At 37.6% G+C, this 18,507-nt stretch overlaps 1 protein-coding gene across 6 annotated transcripts in view; it reads left to right on the top strand.

The window, feature by feature from the left end:
• RBM33 (RNA binding motif protein 33) overlaps positions 1 to 18,507 on the top strand; it is a 103,996-nt gene that overhangs the window by 37,716 nt on the left and 47,773 nt on the right. For all 6 annotated transcript variants that reach the window (XM_065830618.2, XM_071805323.1, XM_065830616.2 and 3 more), the window contains exon 10: positions 2,769 to 2,827. In XM_065830618.2, coding sequence (XP_065686690.1) covers positions 2,769 to 2,827 — 59 coding nt within the window. The remainder of the gene's footprint in view (positions 1 to 2,768; positions 2,828 to 18,507) is intronic.

The raw sequence follows: 18,507 nt of genomic DNA, 5'->3' as shown, positions 1-18,507 counted from the left end.
CAGGGACACTTTCTCTAACTGCAAATCATAGAAATATACTTTCTCAACATCTTTTTCGTTTGAGTTAGTCTTGAAATGCATCGAGTATATCAGTCTTTTCTAAAATTGACTTAAGCCTCCTGTAAATTGTTATGAAATCTTCATGTATAAGAGCTCTAGTAGGCAGCTGCTTCAGCCTGAAAGTGAGTTGAAGCACTCTTGAAGAATCCTATCATCAGCTTATTCCTTTGATGTCTCAAAAGCAAGTCTCTTAGAGTGACCACCAGCTCCCAGCCCAGCCTTGAATCTTGGTTCAAAAAAATAGTTACTTTCAAGGCAGTTTTGTTTCAAACAAATTTCTACTAGTTTTAGTCTTTGAAGCTTCGTAAATTATTAAGAAGGATTCAGTCTATCAAAACCGCTAAAACGATTACGTGAGTCTCTGCGCATTCCTGCCGCAGATATGATCAGGTGGTGTTCAGCTCTGCTTTTTGTGGCATTTAAAGCACGTGTCTTTTGGTTGCTTGCTTGTCATAGTTTTCCCTTTTCTTTGTGTCCTATTCTGTAAATTAGTTTTGAGTTGCAAGTGGTAATTTTTGGCTGAATGCACATTCTGATTTGAATATGATCAATTTACAGATACCGGGGGACTACATATAGATATACTATGAAATACTAATTCAACCTGTCATAGAGATATTGATTGTTTTCCCTTTTAAGTTTATACCACAAATGACTGTTTCAAGGGCACTGTGGTGCTGCCAAAATTGACATGAACTAATGAGCTATTTATGGCAGCTTGGTAGATTAGTATGCCATTTACCCTTTAAAAATGGTTTGGTGTCTTGGGAAAAATTACATTATATTTCTCCTAAATAATCAATATGGGAATTGCTTCTTCGTCTTTTCAGGTATAGCATTGGAATTTACAGCCAAAAGCAACTTAATCTTCTTAAAATAGTGTCTCACAACATGCTGTGTATTATTTTTGAAGCATACTTTTCAAACCAATAGGAGATTTGACATCAGGAAAATGAGTACTTGCTTGAGACTTCTTTGCTGCTTCAGCAAGTGTCCAAGGATTGAAAGGGCACAGAGTTTGACCTGCCATCTTTCATGAGTATTAAGTTCATTTGCTTTAAAATGTATAAATATATCTATATGCTACTACCAGAAGCAGGTTACTGAAATAGACGTGAGTGCCCTGTTCAGCTGACATTTCTTTACATTTCCCACCTTATGTGATTTTTCTCAGTGCCTCTCTGGCCTGTGATGCCTGTGTTATTTTAATCCCGGGTTTGTTAAGAGCCCCTTGTCAGTTTTTTCCAGGTGGCTGTGACTGTTTGATATTGGCAGATGTTCATCAGAACCTGAGATGAGACAATTCAACTGATTTTTCTGCTGTAACCTGATACAAAATTTGCATGCAGTCCTTGAGTGCTGAAAGACCAGTGCAGTTGTTTACCCTGTCAATCCCTGAACTAGTAAACCAGAAGTACTTAACAAAACTGGATAGAAGCTGGGCTTGGAAATGAACTAAAAATAACCACTAATGCATTAGTTCTCATGCCTCAGTTACCAGTAGAAAAAGGGATGTTTTGAGGCATCTTAGCAAACTGTTGGGAAATGCAGCTTGTTTAAGGAAGAAGTTTGGTGCATTTCTTAATGTCTTTCTTGCTCCAAAATGTAATACAGTAGTTGTCTATGAAGTTGATGTTTAACCCTGTGTGGGGAAATGTTTTCCTGTCACTTTCAAAAATGCTATAAACAAATGGAAGAAACATAAACTTACTAAAAGTTTTTAGCAAATGAACAAGCAGGTTCAGCGCCATTTGATTGAAATGCTTTATTTGACACTGTGGGCCTTTTGTTTAACATTGATACATTTGTACATCTTAGAAAACTCCAGAAAAAAAACTGCCCTGGAAAGTGAGGAGTCTTTCATTACTCTTTGTGCTGTGTATTCAACTATAGATTCAGTCCCGAAGGTGAACCGGTAGTAGATGCTTTGTGCATTATGCCATAATATTAAGTAGATGTTTTGGGAAATATTTTTCTTGACTAGTCTCTTGAAGTACAGTTGTATGGATAAATCATCCATATTTATCCTCCCGAAATACTAATTTTGGACAAGTTCAGAAAGAGAGTCTCCGAATTCTTCTTGGCATCTCTTTATGAAATAGTCTTTCATCTGAGATCAGTTCTGTGATTACACAAACTATGATCACATTTGCAATACACCATTATAGTGCCATGGCCAAATTAAGTACTTTTACTTGCTGTTAATTGTCACTGCCTGCCTCATTAAAACCTCCTCTGAACAGTGATTTATACCAGATAGAGCCTCTCATGCCAGTGCTTGTTGTAGGAGGTTGGCCGTGAGATTAGGAAATACCCAGGAAATCTTGAGGGGCGTGAAGCTGAGAAGGTGAATTAATCGTGTATCCTTCTATTTGAAACATGAAATTGTAGTTAGAGTCTGTGTCAGCTTTGTCTAAGAGATGTCTTTGGCTGAATAAGTATTCTGGTTTTCTTTCCTGGAACAAGGAGCAATCTAATTCTGGAAAATGCAGAATTAAATTATGTAAATTAACTAGGAGAATCCTAATTGCCCTGTTGCATGTTACGGGGGAGGGGAATGGTTGCTGAAAATTAATTGTAGGAACTGTGACATGTGAGGGTAAGTGTAGCAGATTTTAATCATGGCTTCTTATTGCAACTGCTTTTGGAAATAACAGCAACAACTGTGAGGTAAAACAAATGGTGTTAAAAGGTGCTTCTTGTTTCAGTGCCCTTGCTGCCAGTTCCAGCCCAGCCAAGACCTGCTGTAGGACCCCAGAGATTTCCCGTGAGTAGCAGCTGTTTCTTCTTCTCTGATATGGATAAGCATACATTTGCAAGGAAATATTAATATAGCAAATACAAGCTGTTCTAGTGAAATATAATTTTAAGGATTGGTAAATATTGACAATACACTCTGCAGTTGAAAATGTTTGTTAAAAGCTTAAGGTCAATGGATTTTCGAGAGTGGAATTAATTCTGTTTAACTGTAAAATTGTTGAACCAGTCTCTCCAGTGGGAGAGGCATGAATGCCTCTTGTCTTGAAGAATATGGGCTTCATTTTATTACTTGACTCTTTCTGTATAAATAGAATCCTTATTTTATTTGATATAATAAAAGGCTATTTGAAATAACCCCTAAGCTTAAAAAGCAGTAATATATATTTATTGTAGAAATCAACGGTCATTTTTATCATTACTTTAGGCATTTAAATGCCCTCGTGGTTTTTATATAAAAATGAGAATGGCATTGCATGACCTTGCTTTCTCTTATGATTCTAACTTCTAAAACAAACAGGGCATTTAACTGCTTCACTAGACTAATTTCAGTTGATAATTTCTTTAGTTCTGTGAATGGCTAAGAGTGCATACTGGTGGACCTCTTCTCATAATTTCACAGGTTGTTACCCTATATTTATAGTTCAGGTGGTTTGAAAATAATAATAAGCAAAAGAAAAAATAGTTCATTCAATGTGGCCTTAAATATTTTCAGACAAAGACCCATATGTTGTATTTCCCAAATACATGAAACAAACAGAAATTACCTTCTGTTAATGTGTGTAGTATTGAAGGAGGAAAGTACATGTTTGTGAACATCCGTGTAGTACAATGCAGTAAATTACTTGCATAGAGATCCAATGTATTGGAAAGAAGCAGATTTCAGAAACATGCGGTGACTTTAGGCTGCCATGTGCATAGCTGGTTGTGTGATGTCTGTATTTTTTACAGTAACTCGAGCTTTTAAATTGCCGTGTTTGTGAAGTATAGAAAGGTTTAAGAAATAAAATTGGAGTTTTGTGAAGTAAATTCCTGTTACATAACTTCACCAACACTTTAACTGGGGATGTTTTTCTGTTAAAAAGTACAGCAGTTTGCAGAGAGGAATAGTTTTCTTCAACAGCCTTCAGTATCATGTGGCGACCTCTCTGACATTTCAAAAGTAATTGGGTTTTTTTTGATGAAAACAAGTATCTTGCATTTGTTTTCCTTCAACACGATGTTGCTTTGCCAATAAACACAATTTGGGATGGAAAAGAAATTGGAGGACAAGGAATATCTGTAAAGGCATTGTAATTGACATCTTTGAAGTGTGTTTACATCAGTGTAGAAAAATTGGAAATTAATTTTTTTAAATTGACTGTGAAATTAGATTTTAATTCTGTTCATTTTTGGTTTTGCAAGTTGAGAAGTACTATAAACCCAGCTAATCTTGTATGCAACAGTTTTTAAAATGGAATAAAATAGAAGGAACATTTTTTTGGTAAGACTCTTGCTCCTTTTGCCTGAAGGAAAACACTTGACTGCTTGCTGCCTTTTTATGTAAGCAATGCCCTCACAGTGTAATTATTTTTCATAAAGAGGAAGAGGGATGTCTTAACTAACCAGATCCAATACTTGGAGTTGGTAGCCCTGAGTGTGGGGTTTTTTGTCTTCTTTTTTCTTCTTCTTTTTATTTTTTTCTTCTTCTACTTTGGCTGGTAACCTGCTGTGTGACCCTGAGAAAGTTACTTCATCTTTCTGTGACTCATCGAGTTATAAAATGGGTATAATGTGGACTTCTCTTATGAAGTACTTCATAAATTTTGCATAGGTTATCAGTCATATTAGGATTAGGAATTAAGTGTCACTGTGTACATACCTCGTGTTTGTTTTATTAAATGTAGTATGTTAGCTGTGAGCTGAAGTCAAATTTACTTTCTGACTTGAACATTTTATCTTGCAGAACTACCTTTTTTTCCTCTCTTACCTGTCAAATGCCTTTGTGCCATTATAATTCACTTGTTTATGTATAAATGTTGACTTATAGCAATGGTTAGACAACTTTGACAAGCCATTTGAAAAAGATCAAAGTAGTATTTCAGAGTATAGTTCATTCATCCTTTTCCTCATTGTAGAAAGAATCTCTGGATATGTAATAACTTGAATTTGCTCTTGTTTATCGTATTACCTAATCAAAGGATATTAGTCAACTGATTTTTTCTGATTGCTTTGTTTCTAAAACACTGCGGGTTAGAAGTAAATATTCATAGCTTGCTTTCCTGTTTAACTTTGAACTGGATGGTTTATTTTGATTGAACGTGACAGAGGTGGAAACATTAAAGGTAATTACATTCTTGCAAGGAAGAGACCTGAAATTGTCCGGTGCCCAAACTGAAGGAAAGATTATCTCTGAGTTCCTGTCTTACCTAGGAGGGAAAGCTCTCAGCACATAGAGCCTGTGTGTGCTCTGAACACGGGAAGAGCTTCAATCAGAGCTAATCAGTCGCAAGTCATAAATCCATTGGAAACCAGTTGTTTGTAATTTAAGGCTAATGCAGTTACTTGCAAGCATATAATAGTTAATTCTTACAACCTTCTGCAGAAGGATGTAATTGAAGAGTTGAACAAAGTTATAATGAGCATCTTGGCATATTGGTGTGAATTCTAAATTACAAGAAATAATGTAGTAGTAAACCAGACTAATGTTGATCAGGATTGAACCTGCTTGGTGTTGGGACTGATTAAATTCACTTAACCTTGAATCTACATTTCAATATTTCAGGCCAGGTCTCATTGTTCAATGATTTCTTACTTAAAGCTTAACTGTGGAAATGTTTAGAGAGGAAGTGCTAGGAAGGACATAGTGGAATGAATCTGTGTTCTGTACTTGGAGTTATTTTAACATTTACAGTAATCTTGTATCACACAAGGAAGTTGTCTCACTCTGTAAGCATTCAAGGTGACTTAGTGTGTGATGATTGAGAGCTATAACCAGCTGATTAGGGCTGAATAAATGGTGGATCTGAGGCATGATACAGCTGAGAAACGTGGTGAACTTGTGGTAACTGGGAGTTGAAGACATGAGTTCTGCGGAGGCTTCTGCGCTTGTCTAAATTGCGCAGGTGGCTGTAGTGATGGTAATCCAGTCTTCAAGTGTAGTCAGTGAGAATATTTTTTCCAGGTATTTGAACTAACCCAGGACTGCGCAAGTGCCAGCTGCCTGTTTTCTTTAAGCTCTTCAAAGACCAGGCTGAGCTAACCTCTTTGGCAGAGTCCTTCTGAAGATCTTGTTTTTCATCTGCCTTTTCTTTAAAGTGCTTAGGATGCCTTTTTCTGAGTTCCTGTCTCAGTGTCACAGCTGGTATTTCACACAAAACACTCTACTTTGGGGACTGAGGGAAGGTGACAGAAGACTATTCATAGACTAGTTGTATGGGTCTTCTGAACTTTTAATGTGTTTTCTGATCAAAATATTCATTCTTGTGGTTGTCTCAGTGCAGATACAGAGCCTGCGGTTTTTCTTGTTGTGCAAAAGGGACCATTGTGTTTCCTGTCCTCCGGTGTTTATTATGTGGGCTAATTTGTCTTTCAACCCCTGCATTCTGTGAAGAACGATGGACTAAAACATGGGAAGAAGAAATTAAATAGAAAATAGAAGAGGTGTTTCTAAATGCTGCTGCTAACTGACTATTATAGAGTCCACATCATTACTTAATATGAAACAAGGAGCTGAATTGGTGGTCCAGATCTTTCCATCACTTGTGTGAGTCCACCAGCTCTTTGTTTGAAATACTTCGCTGTTTGCCTGAAGAAAAAATTGTGAAGACTTTTTTCTTCAAACATAATTTCTTCAACTTAACACTGAAGTGATACTCCTATGTGGCACATTTGTGTGCAGTTTTTAAGGACATATAAAAGTGGAGTGAGTGTCATGCTCACTTTGGGATAGCATGACAGAGGGAAGGTGTCCTCACGGTCAACGCTCTTCAGCCAGAAATGGTGAGCTATCCGTAGCATCCAAATTTGGGGTTGGACTGGGGCATGTGGAGTGAAGAGGAAGGTGGGGAGAACCTGCTTAAGGTGGAAGAGAGGAGTTCCTTACATCAGAGGACATTCCGACCATTCCCTCCATCCCCACCCTGGATCCCGTGAATCTGCTGCAGAGAGGGTAGAGCCGGTTCCCACAGCCAGAGGCCTTTTGCCAGGAGAATTTTTAGGAAATTGAGGTAAATTCCAATTTAGCTGCTGTCCTTAACCTGACACCCTGGGTGTGGTGCGAGCTGGGCAGGTGTCCATCCCGCAGACGCATTTTATTAACTTTGGTCGACTCGAGTTTCAGAGCTGAAGTGTAAGGAATAGTCTGAAGTGACACGAAGATGAAGCAGCACTAGTGTCTGCCTAATTAATGCCAGGAAAGCTTTGATATTTTTTAACGCACAAAGATTTTCTCTTTTGAGAGGACACCTTAGTGCACTGAGTGCCTTTCAGATGACTGGTGAATTCAAGTCTGAAAAATTTCAATTGTATAACATAAATTAAGTTTTATTCAGTATAAAAATAAGGCTTCAGTAGAGTGACTTCTCGTCAGTCCCTTGTGAATATTCTGCATCACATGTCATTTCAGTTCCCAGGGGTTTTGACGTGATTTGGTTTTGGAACTTACTTTACAAATTTCTTTTCATATTGTTTTTACCCCAAAGAATATTATTTGATTTTTTTTTCCTTAAACTGCATAAACTTTAGTAAACTTTCTTCATATTCTCATTCAGCATGTTTCCACTTGATCTCCAGGACATCAGGTGTTGTCTTAAGTGGATGGTGTGAAAGGCAGTTCATTAGTTTTGATTCAGCTTTCTCACCATTTCTCAAAACTCTAATTTGAATTCTGAGCTTTCAAGTGTTGTTGTAATCAAAACCATGTTTTTAAACATTTCTTTATACTTTAATCTGTGAGAGATTTTTAAACAGGTGACCAGTCATTGTTCAAAACAGAGACTACTGTCCTTCATTGCCACTTGCTTGAAACATTGTTTTAGACAAGCAATATATTATAAGGGCTATTCAAACTTATTATAAAAGGTACATTAGAATACAATTTACTTCTTTTTTCCCAAAATGATCTTTGGGCTGACTTGGATCAACCTGCAACACCATTTTAGCAAACTTGGGTCAATTTAATAGATGTTATTGCCTTTATGTAAACATGTCTTCCAGTATTTAGAAGCATAAATTTGCAGGACTTTTGAAAGCAAAACTTTGCAATGGTGTTTGTTGTGGGAAATGCAAATAGGGAGTACAATTTTTTTTCCATCATTTCAAATTTGATCATGAGTTGCTACATGTGAATAAGGGTTTTATCATGGTTCGTTCTCCAGTATTCACAGTTAAGACAGTTTGGACAGTCCTGCAGCTGAGTACAGTCAGTCATCTAAAACTGATATTTAGTAATGATATTTAGTAACTAGTTAACTAGTACATGTTTGCAACAGTATGTAGCAGACAAACTGTTAATGGAAATAAAAAGTCGCTTGTGAAAACGGTTCTCCTACTTCCTCACAATTATTTTGCTTTAGCTATGGCTTTACTATAATGAGCAACAGTAAATGAAATTTTCACTCTATTACTGTGTAACAGTGGCAGATCACAGGTAGTGTAGAAAGCATTTTGTTTTCATTTAACAGGATACGTGGTATCAGGTGGTGTTGATTGACATTTCTTGGATAGTGCTTTACACAGCATTTCATGCAAATCATGTTTGAATGAGACTGCTGCATTAAATTACATTTCTTGCAGATTATAGCCTGTGCAGATGTGAGACAGAGCTTGTTCAGCAGCTAGCAAAAGGCTTTCTTTTTTAACACTTCTGTTTTCACAACTTGACTGTAAAGCCCTATAATTACAGCACTTAAGATAGTGAAGGAATGATGGGCACTTTCTCTTATCAGATCTATAAGTAGTAGCAAGCAGATGCAGCGTGAGATCCCTCCAGCTGTCAAATATTTTCAGGCTGGCATAGAGGGAATGCAGTTTAAAATGCAGGTGACATAATACCCAACATCCTCCATTTGCTAGTGGGCTTCTGATTAATCACGATTACCATACATTATCATACCATCAAATTTAATCATATCAATGAATTCCCATCTGCAGGAGGAGCAGCAGCAGCTGAACATGATGGTAACAGCTATTAAATAAGAAAGAAATACATGCTTTCTAAATGCAGTAACCCTTTAACTTGTCGTGTGAGCTCCACTATGCACATGCTCTGTAGATATTAAAATCAAACAGAAAACTTGTGCATTTATATTCCATAGTTATTGTCATTTATGTTTTTGTTAAGTAATTGCTATTTAACACTGCCGAAGAAACAGAGTTGTAGATTTTTTTTTTCTGGTGTTAATAATGATTTTCTTCAGTCTCAGCTTTATTTAGTACCTAAATGTACAAAATGACAGAACGGTTGAGGTTGGCAGGGACCTTTAGAGGTCATCTGGTCCCACCACCTGCTCAAGCAGGGCCACCTAGAGCAGGTTGCCCAGGGCTGTGTCCAGTCTGGTTTTGAATATGTCCAAGGATGGAGACTTCCCAGCCTCACTGGGCAACCTGGGCCAGTGCTCAGTCACCCTCACAGTAAAGTTTTGGTATAGATATTTATTGTTTTATATAGATATACACACATATATGCTGTGATTTTGAGGTGTTTCTATGAGTGAAGTTTGAACTTTTTTAAGCCTCGTGAGCAAAGCATAAATTTTTACCGAGGTGAAGAGGAAAAACTATTATACATATAGTTACATAGTCATTAATTAGACATTGTTAAAGAGAGATTTTGTAGAAGTCAAGACCCAAATACAAGTAAAACATGCAGTTGCCTTCTTATTTCAGTGCAGTAAGGCTAATGTTTAAACACTGAATGGAGAACTAAAATAGATTTGGTTATAACATTATAGAGTCCTAGATGATAGTGTAGTTCTCTCAAGATATTTTCGCTGAGCTGAGAAGATGTCCTTTTAAAAGGTAATTCAATACATTTGTGTTATTCCAATAAAAATAAAAAAATCTGAAAAAATTGAATAAATACCAGTTTATAGATCTCTTTCCACACCTTAATTTCTTGCCATTTATTCAGAATGTGGAAGAAAAAAATGCTTCATAAATTATGAAACAGTAAGTTGTAGGACTGTTTACAGTAAAATGAGTTAATTTAGAGGAATACTGTGGGTACCCAAAGGATACCCAAAAAGGAAGGGTGTTTAGGCCTTTATATGCAACATGTGAGTAGTACCTGCAGTCACACGAGTGGGAGCTCTGGGTATATAAACTTCTTGTATCAAGATGTTTGCAAGGTCAGAGATGTGTAAAACATCTCTGAAATTAGATTTCCTTACAGAATTAAAAATCAAGGAATTTGACTACTAGATAGTCAGGTCTGGAATGTCATCTTATAATCTAGATCAAAGTCCAAATTAGCAGCAATTCTAATATTTGTCGTCTATAAAGCTGACTGCTGCTTGGGTTTTTCATACCAATCTGAGCATTTCTTTTGCTGAAGGGAGAAGCGTCATCCCCAGGTCACATGCATCTGTCTTTGAGGTTGTTATTTCATTTTTAAATTAACTATAACTGTACCTTCAAGCTTGGAGTGCAGTGTAGAAATCCTGAATTTGATATTTATGATCCACTTGAGTTCTGACCTCAGGGTTTTTTCTAATGAACAGTGACTTGCAGATCACCAGGATACACTAGGTCAATAAACACTGTAATAATATTTGCACAGAATAGTCTCTGGTAAGCCCAAGGATCAAGTATGAATTTTGTTGTATCTTTTATCTCAATAGCTCTGAAAGCAGAGGAGGTCCACAACTTTTGGGCCCCTGTTTTTTACACACGCCTTTTCTCCAATTTCTACTTGCTCTTTCTGTATTGTACTTGATCTTAAAAAGTTAGAGGGCACTAAACAAAAATGAGCTCATGCTCTTCTACACCACACCCTGAAGAGGATTTCACAAACTAAAGTGAAACTGAATCTTTCAAGTTAATTAATTTAGAACACCTGTTTAAGAAATTACTTGGATTTGTGCTCCAATCGGAGAGGTTTAGGTTTACTTTTCAGTCTGCACAACTTGTCTCTCACACTATTTCTCATTATGGCTTGTCTTTCCTTGCTGGAAATGCTGTTCCTTCAGCCATACAAATCAGATGGGAACGTGGTTTTTTTCTTCATATTGGCACCGATACCAATTGAAAACCAGAATTGGGATTTAGTTAATAACTTTCCTATGCCTGTATTTCATTTAGGAGTGTTTTTTGAGAACGGTTCTTGAATGGGACCACTTGTCCTGCACATTTTCCTTTTCTCATGTATGTAGCTCGATGGTTAAGCAGATGGAGGTCCAAGCATCTGTGAATCAATCTGTCTGTGTAAAACTGGTTGCTTGTAGGCCGGTTTGCTTTGCTGCTTCTCTTACAGAAACACACTAAAGTTGTGATTTTTATCTCCGTTTGCGAAATGAATATGTCCCTGCTTGATGTATTAGGAGGGATGTCCTGAAACTTGCTGGAAAGGGATACTTTTAGTATACAGTGGATCTGATTTTTAGCTTTAGTCTCCTGAACTGTTTGGGATTGTCTTAGTGTGCTGGGAGTAGCCTTCTTTTGCTGTATCACTTGCGTCCTTATTTTAGCTGTTTGATCACAAGTTGTCTTAAACAACAAGGGATTCCATGCCTTTCTCTCTTTGCATTTACTGGTTTTCCATGGTGGCTGAATTCCTTTTGAGGCCCTTAAACAGTGAAATCAAGCATTGGTGATTTCTCTTACAAATCACCTGGACTTGTACCCGAATGTCCCAACATACTTTCTTATGTCTTGGACAAAGAGAAGCTTGTCCACCTTATGTGGAACATTTTAATATCAAAAATTACTTTTGGCTTAGTTGAGGAAAACATCAACTCATTCTCTCTCAGACTCAATCTGCCTGTAGTAGAAGGATCTGTGCAGGCCACATACTTGAACGAGCAGTTGCAATCTCCTCATGTTTTCTGCTCAGAAAATAGATTCCAGAAGCTTTGAAAGGACTGGTGTAGCTTGACATTCATTGTATTGAGTTTTCTTATTGCTCCTAACTTTATTTTTTTTTTGTTCCTGATTCTTATATATTTTAAGTCATGATTTTTTTATATAGAGTGTTTTGTAATACTGTTAATAAATCAGTTGGGAAAATCATGGTGCTTGCTAGATTTTAGTTCACCTTGATGGAATTATGTGGTTATCATAGACATCACAGGTACACTAATGAGTCATTCAGCCATATTTAAGGAAATACCAAAATGTTTTATTATACAATTTCAATAAACCATTCCATTTCTGTAGGCAGTAAATGAGAATACTGTGAAACTTGAATGTGAAGAGCCACGTTTTGTAGGATGTACATATTTCTACTTGACAATTTTTGAACCGCATCCAAGATATATGAATCAGGGCTTCTTACACAAGAGGATGGAAAGTCAGTGCCTTGCACTGGAATGCAGGCATTTTGGGAAAGCTTTTCAAAAAGTCTAGTAGCTGCTGAAATAAGAGGATTAACATCTTGTGACAGATGGCTATAGTTTTAATTGTCATAGGTTATAGTGGTCATTATTCTTTGCATTTAAACCATATAAGAAGAATTAACTGAGTGGCCCTACTTAACTGTCAATGGGGTTCTCCTAGCTCTTTGCATTTTAAGTGAGATTAATAAATGAAAACATGTTGTAGAGGCAGGGTGTATTTTACTGAAAGATTCATGAAGTTTCAATGACATTGTTAAGGTATTTAATTAGTCTCATGAAAAAAAAGTAGAGTGACCCTTTAGAGAAGCTGATAAGTCATATAATAGCTGTTAGATCCTCTTTATTCCTTGCTTTATAAGATTAACTTTGTGCTAAGCAATTTATGCTAAGTTTTCCCTTTTATTGGTAACCAAAGTTATCTGTGCTTCATGAATAGATTATTGGAGATAACATCATGTAATTAACAAGAGATGCAGAAAAGTAAAAGTACAATTTGTGTAAGAATTGTATGAGAGAGAATGTTAATTTCTTAACTAGGAAGGATATTTAAAGGGATAAAAGGAAGCCAAATAGTGCAGTTCTTTGAAAGGATTAAAGTAACCTTATCTCGTGTTCTTTCAGAAGGTGGGATTGCCTGAGTGTGTGAAAGTCATGTTCAATGAGCTATTCACAACACTAATGAATTGTAGACACAAGTTGGCATTGCATTTTTTTTTCCAGAAGTGATTGATAAGGTGTAAGTTATTCCTTAGCCATATTGAATAATGGAAGTTAGTAAAAGGGGAAATTGTACAACCTGCAGACATGCGGAATTGTATAGAAATGTCAATCTGAGGCGCTGTAAATTATAGTGTGGGGGGAGGAAGAGTGGGTAGATTTTTTTTCTTTTTGTCAGAGTAAACTTCACAAAATTAAAGATTCAAAACAATAAAATACCTGTCAGTAGCACTTCAGTGAAGATTTTAGAGATAATTCTTTGAAGTATCTCTAAAATGCCTGTGATTTGTGGTCTCTGGAAACCGACACAGAGCCCTGTTTCCAGTGCAATTTCCTTCTAGACTTCAGTTCCTGTATTCATAAAAGGATGATATGGAAGAATTTTCAAAGTAAAATAGCACAAGGATAACTGAAATTATAGAGTCCAAGACACTCCTTAAAATCAGGAAAAGGTACAGACCAAAAATCACTTTCTTTGGTAGTTTAAGAAAGATCTTGATGTTCAGTGCCTTGCTTTCCATGTTCAGACATGGCCGTGTGTTGGTGTCCACAACAAGAAGAGGAAGAACGGCCAGAACTGTGTCCCCTTGCAGCCCCCAGAGCCTGGCTGAGAAAGCCTTCAGCTCCCCAAAATGACAGTTTCTCAGGTCTTCGAATTACTCATTAATGCTCGGGCTGTGGGGAGTGGATTTGAGGGGACAATGGTGCTGAAGTGACTGTGGTTTTGTGAAGGGGACGCGTTGGTTGAGGACCCAAGGCCAGGCTGTGGCCCAATGGGTACATCTGCTTCAGGTCTTGTGCTCTTTGTACAGCTGACTTTAAATCTAGCTAAAAATTCCATCTTAGGAGTCATCCTTGCAATTTAGTGCACTTCTATCTTGTAATAAGACTAAATTATCAATATTAATGATACTCAACAGTAATGATACTGTATAATAACAGTTATAAGACACCTTCTTCAAAACTTAACGTATGCGCTCTGCTGGATCTTTCTCATGCAGACATTTGGTAACTCAATCTTTGGAACCATTGTCTACATGAAATGTGATCCAGCCTTGTGGGATCTCGCTGGAAAGGCACATAAATATTTTGTACATTCCCCAGTGTCAGAGCTGACCCCAGTATTGGGCTGAAAGGCAGAACTTTGCAGCTGATGATATGAATTTGCAATTCTCTCCTTTGTTAGGTTGAAACCTGTTATCTTGAAAATAGGTGATATGTAGAATGTGAGGGTTGTTAAGTAGGGAGGTTTCCTAAAAGGTATAATAACAGCAAAGTAATAGTTAAAATTATTTTTTGGTAGGGAATCCTAGTCGATGTGTGTACTGAATAGTTGGTTGTAATTTGAAACTGTCTGGATAGCAAAACCATGAAAAATGGGAGTAACTACTGTGCATATAAAGATTTATTATGCATCTGTGTTACAGTATGTTTATTTTATCAAAATAGACCATTATGAAAACTGGCTTTTGCACCATTAATTTTTGAAGTTAGATAGCTCTGCGTAGTCTTTTCTACAGAATAGCAGAGGGCACTTGGGGGTTATTAGCAGCAAATGCTTGCTGAATGTAGAGTTTAACACTAATGGTAAAATAATCCACTCCTAGAGTTACAGTGTAACTACTGCTAAGCAAAGAAAAAAACCTGAAAACAAAACCCATAAAAACTTTAACTAATAGAGAACTATTATATTAATTTGTACTGTTTTTAGGACAATTAGAATTTGGCATAAGTAAAAGCTGTAGTTGTACTTTTAGTGTATTCCTGTAACATTTAAAAAATTAATAAAAATGTAATGACATTTCAGAATAATAGCTAAGCACCTCATAGCTTGGAAAAATACTCACGATAGTTCATCTGTTCCCTTATTAAAAAAAGAAGTTTGTTTGTATCTGGAAGCAGCAGCTCTGGCTCAACTTTAGAGTTTTAGTTTCACGTGTAGTATATGACACTAATCCATCACACAATCAAATTCTCATTGGAATTGTCCTGGAGTTTTTTTCAGAAGAAAAATCTCAGCAATGTAAAATAGGAAAATACAACCCCCCCCTTCTTCCCCTCTTATTGGTATTTAGGGCAGAATTTTATTGCACTCCTTAGGGATGGTAAAAGCAAAGCTGGTTTAGGAAAAAATAGTGGAGGTCAGTCTTTTTCACATATGTTAGAAAGAAAAGAATCAAACTAATTTGATTATACTAATATTGGTAATTCTGGTTTTGGCAAATAACAAATGTCTTTGCAATTAATTTTTCATGATTGGCCTTTGGTTATCATCCAAGAAATGTGATCAGTCATATTTTAGTAGCTCTTCAAAATGTCACATACACGAAGTTAAAGCTGTTCAGCGATCCAAATAGGTCGGTGGTTCTAAACGATATTCAGTTGTCTGTATAGCTTGCAGCTTTATTGTGCTGTGGTTTAGATCGGCCGTCATTCAGTAGTTTTGCAATTTTTGAAACTTTTAGGTTTCAGAAAACCCAACCCTCTGTTGCATTGTACGTGGAGTAAGTGCTTTGGCAGGAAGGGTCATTGTTTTGGTCTGTTTCGGAAATATTTCAATACAAATTTGTATTGGGGGGTATAAATCATATGAAATATACCGCTAATAAAACCAGAGCAAAAAACCCCTTCTCTCAGTGTATCTTGGTGGGGATTTTTCAATAACAGGTTTTGGATAACAAATTTAAAATCATTGAAGGTATTTAGAATACAGTAAATATTTGCTTTTTAAGTCAGATGGGCACCTTTGATACTGAAGGGAGCTTGAAATCAGTGTTGCTTATATTTTTAACAGTAAAATATCTTGCTAGTTATTGGTTTCTGTAATTTTTTTGTAAACAAACTACAGTCTCGTTGTTTTTAAAGTATGGCCTTTCTTAGGTCTAAAATAACTTTGTAATACTGAGTTCTAAAACTGAACTAAAGCTTATTTCCTTCCCTTATGATGGGAAATATAAAGCTGCTCTCAGGCTGTGTAGAACTTCCAGCCCTCTATGGTTCGAACCAAGATGTTGTGCCAGTTGCCTGCCTCAGTTTGAATCACTTCGGTTGAAATTCTCCAAATACTTTCATTCTGAGCTTGAAATGGTGGAAAAACATTATTATGCCCAAGTGAGCTATTTAGGAATATTTTATTGCTGCTCCATTTTTCAAAGAAGAAAATGGAGTTTGGCTGCACTGAGGATGTCTCAGTGTGTAAGAACTGTGTGAAATTCAACAGGACTTCCCATGCATTTGCAATTCAGGGCTCCTTTGGGATGAGGTAGAGCTGGGCATAGAAACAAGGGTGTGGGTTGGCAGGAGAGGGAGAGCTGATATGAAGAGGTGTTTATTTAAAATACAAGTAGAGGATCTCTTTCAAATGCTGATCTCATTTACCTCTTCTCCCCTGGCAGGAAAAAGAAGGGCAATTGCCTGGACTGAGCAAAGACAAAAAAGCAGGGGCTGGGTGGGGTAAATGGAGCTGCTGGGCGGCAGCCACAGAACAGGACCATGAGCTTGGAGTCAGGGAGCTGGATCCGCGCTGGGAGTAGGAACCAGCAGGCAGAGTGAAAGATGTGGTGGAGATGAGAGGATGGATCTGAAGAGCAAGCAAGACAAGCAAGACCAGGAAAAGAGTGAGGCTAACTGGAGAAAGATTACGCTTAAGACTGGGTTACAGATTTGGGGAACAGGGGCAGAGAAACCTGCTTATTTTGTAGCCTAGGACTACAACTGAAGTTTGGGAATGAGGAGGGAGACTGATAAGGATCTGTTACCTCAACCAGGGCAGAATACATTGAGTTTGGAAAAAGTAGGTAGAGGGGACTGTAGCCACTGCAGTGCCATTTGATGCTTGGAAACAAACCCAGCCAGATAGTTACTGCTGCCAGTTCTTCAGCTCAAGCAGCAAATATGTGATGCTTATGCTTTATTAGCCAAGGTTTCAGTAAGTTTTCACGTACTTTCTTTTTCACTGGCTATTTTAGAAATAACTAAGATATACATAGGCATATACTGTGTCTGGAGAAAAATTCTGGGAGAATCTCAGAGCTTCTGAGTCAAGCTCTCCAAAACCAGGAAAGAGCTGGTTGTCTGTCGAGGCCGCTTTGTCTCTCTAGGTGTGCTGTGCGTATGTGGCTATGTGCTGTAAATAAGATGGAAGATACAAATCAGAAACATCAGGGCAGTTTGACAAAAGATGGTTTCTCCCCTGGCTCTGTTGCAATGACTTTATGCATTATCCAGGGATAAACTAATAACAAAATAGCTAAATATCAGTTGCTTTGCTGGGTGCCTCCCTTGAGGCTGTGCAGCTTGCTGTGTGTTCCCTGGGATGGCTGTAAGCAATGCTTTGAGAAATAGGCTTTTATCACCAAGGCTTCCATGATGAGGGATTGTGTTTAACCTCAGTTTGAAAGTACCTCTGGCAGCTCCTATGTGGGGTGATGGTGGAACTGTGTTTGGGGAGCGAAGGGTCAGGACCCTCAAGGTTTGTGTTCAGTTCTTTTGGCAGGCAGCCACCATTACCCTCAACACCAGCGCATTTGAACAGCCTCATTCAGCTAAACCTGAACAGACAAATAAACATCACTTTTCTCTATCCCAAATAGCTCCCTCCTTCTCTGCCTGCTCTTATTTGCAGACAGGCTGTAAAATTCAAAGGTGTTAGTCTATTCTGAGGTGGCAGAATATTTTGTGTTGGTAACTGTTCACTTGCAGAAACGTAGCAGGTCCTCCTACAAACAGTATGTACGTTATGAGGACTGTCATGCTTGAGTTTATTATAATGTCTTTCCACTAAATGAAATAGCCGCAGGAGACTGACTGACTAGGAGCACAGGCAATGGAATATAGACCCTTTAATTTCTAGGGATGAGAAAGTATTTAGAGCTGATGACTGTATAATGATAGAAAATAAGTAGTCACGGTCTCACTTCCACACAAGAGGTCTTAGTATCTCACATATTCCTGTTTCGGCGTTTTGAAAAAAGCCACAGATTTCCTAATGGCTTCAAGTCTCAGTGCTTCTTATTTACTTTTTTGGGCCTTTCCGGAGCCAGTTGTGTTGTGCTGGTAGAAGGGCGTGAAGCAGATTTGTCTTCAAGTAAGGAGCAGACTTCAGTTTCCAGGGCAAATACCCATTTTTGCTGTGTGAGTAATTATTTTCCTGAAATGCTGATATTTTTGCAGTACAAATAAGGACAGAGTGAGACTGTGCGTGCTGTTGGTGGGGGCAGCTCGGTGGATCGATGACAAGCGACTGCAACTTTGCCGTTCAGTCCTTTGCTGATGACCGTATTTCAGTCTAGTAGGAAGTGTTTGGTCTGAAATCTGTTCTGAAAAGCTTGTCTTCAGCAATGGCAAGTTTTAAGCTTTAAGGTGAGCATCGAATGTAGACAGAGGAGATGCCATTGCTGATTTCAGAATCCATATAAAGAGGAAAACAAGGATGTTTATA

This window comes from Patagioenas fasciata, chromosome 2 (assembly GCF_037038585.1).
Source record: "Patagioenas fasciata isolate bPatFas1 chromosome 2, bPatFas1.hap1, whole genome shotgun sequence".
NCBI classification, from domain to species: domain Eukaryota; kingdom Metazoa; phylum Chordata; class Aves; order Columbiformes; family Columbidae; genus Patagioenas; species Patagioenas fasciata.
The sequence above is the reverse complement of the archived record's forward strand: the minus strand, read 5'-3'. Positions and strand labels throughout refer to the sequence as shown.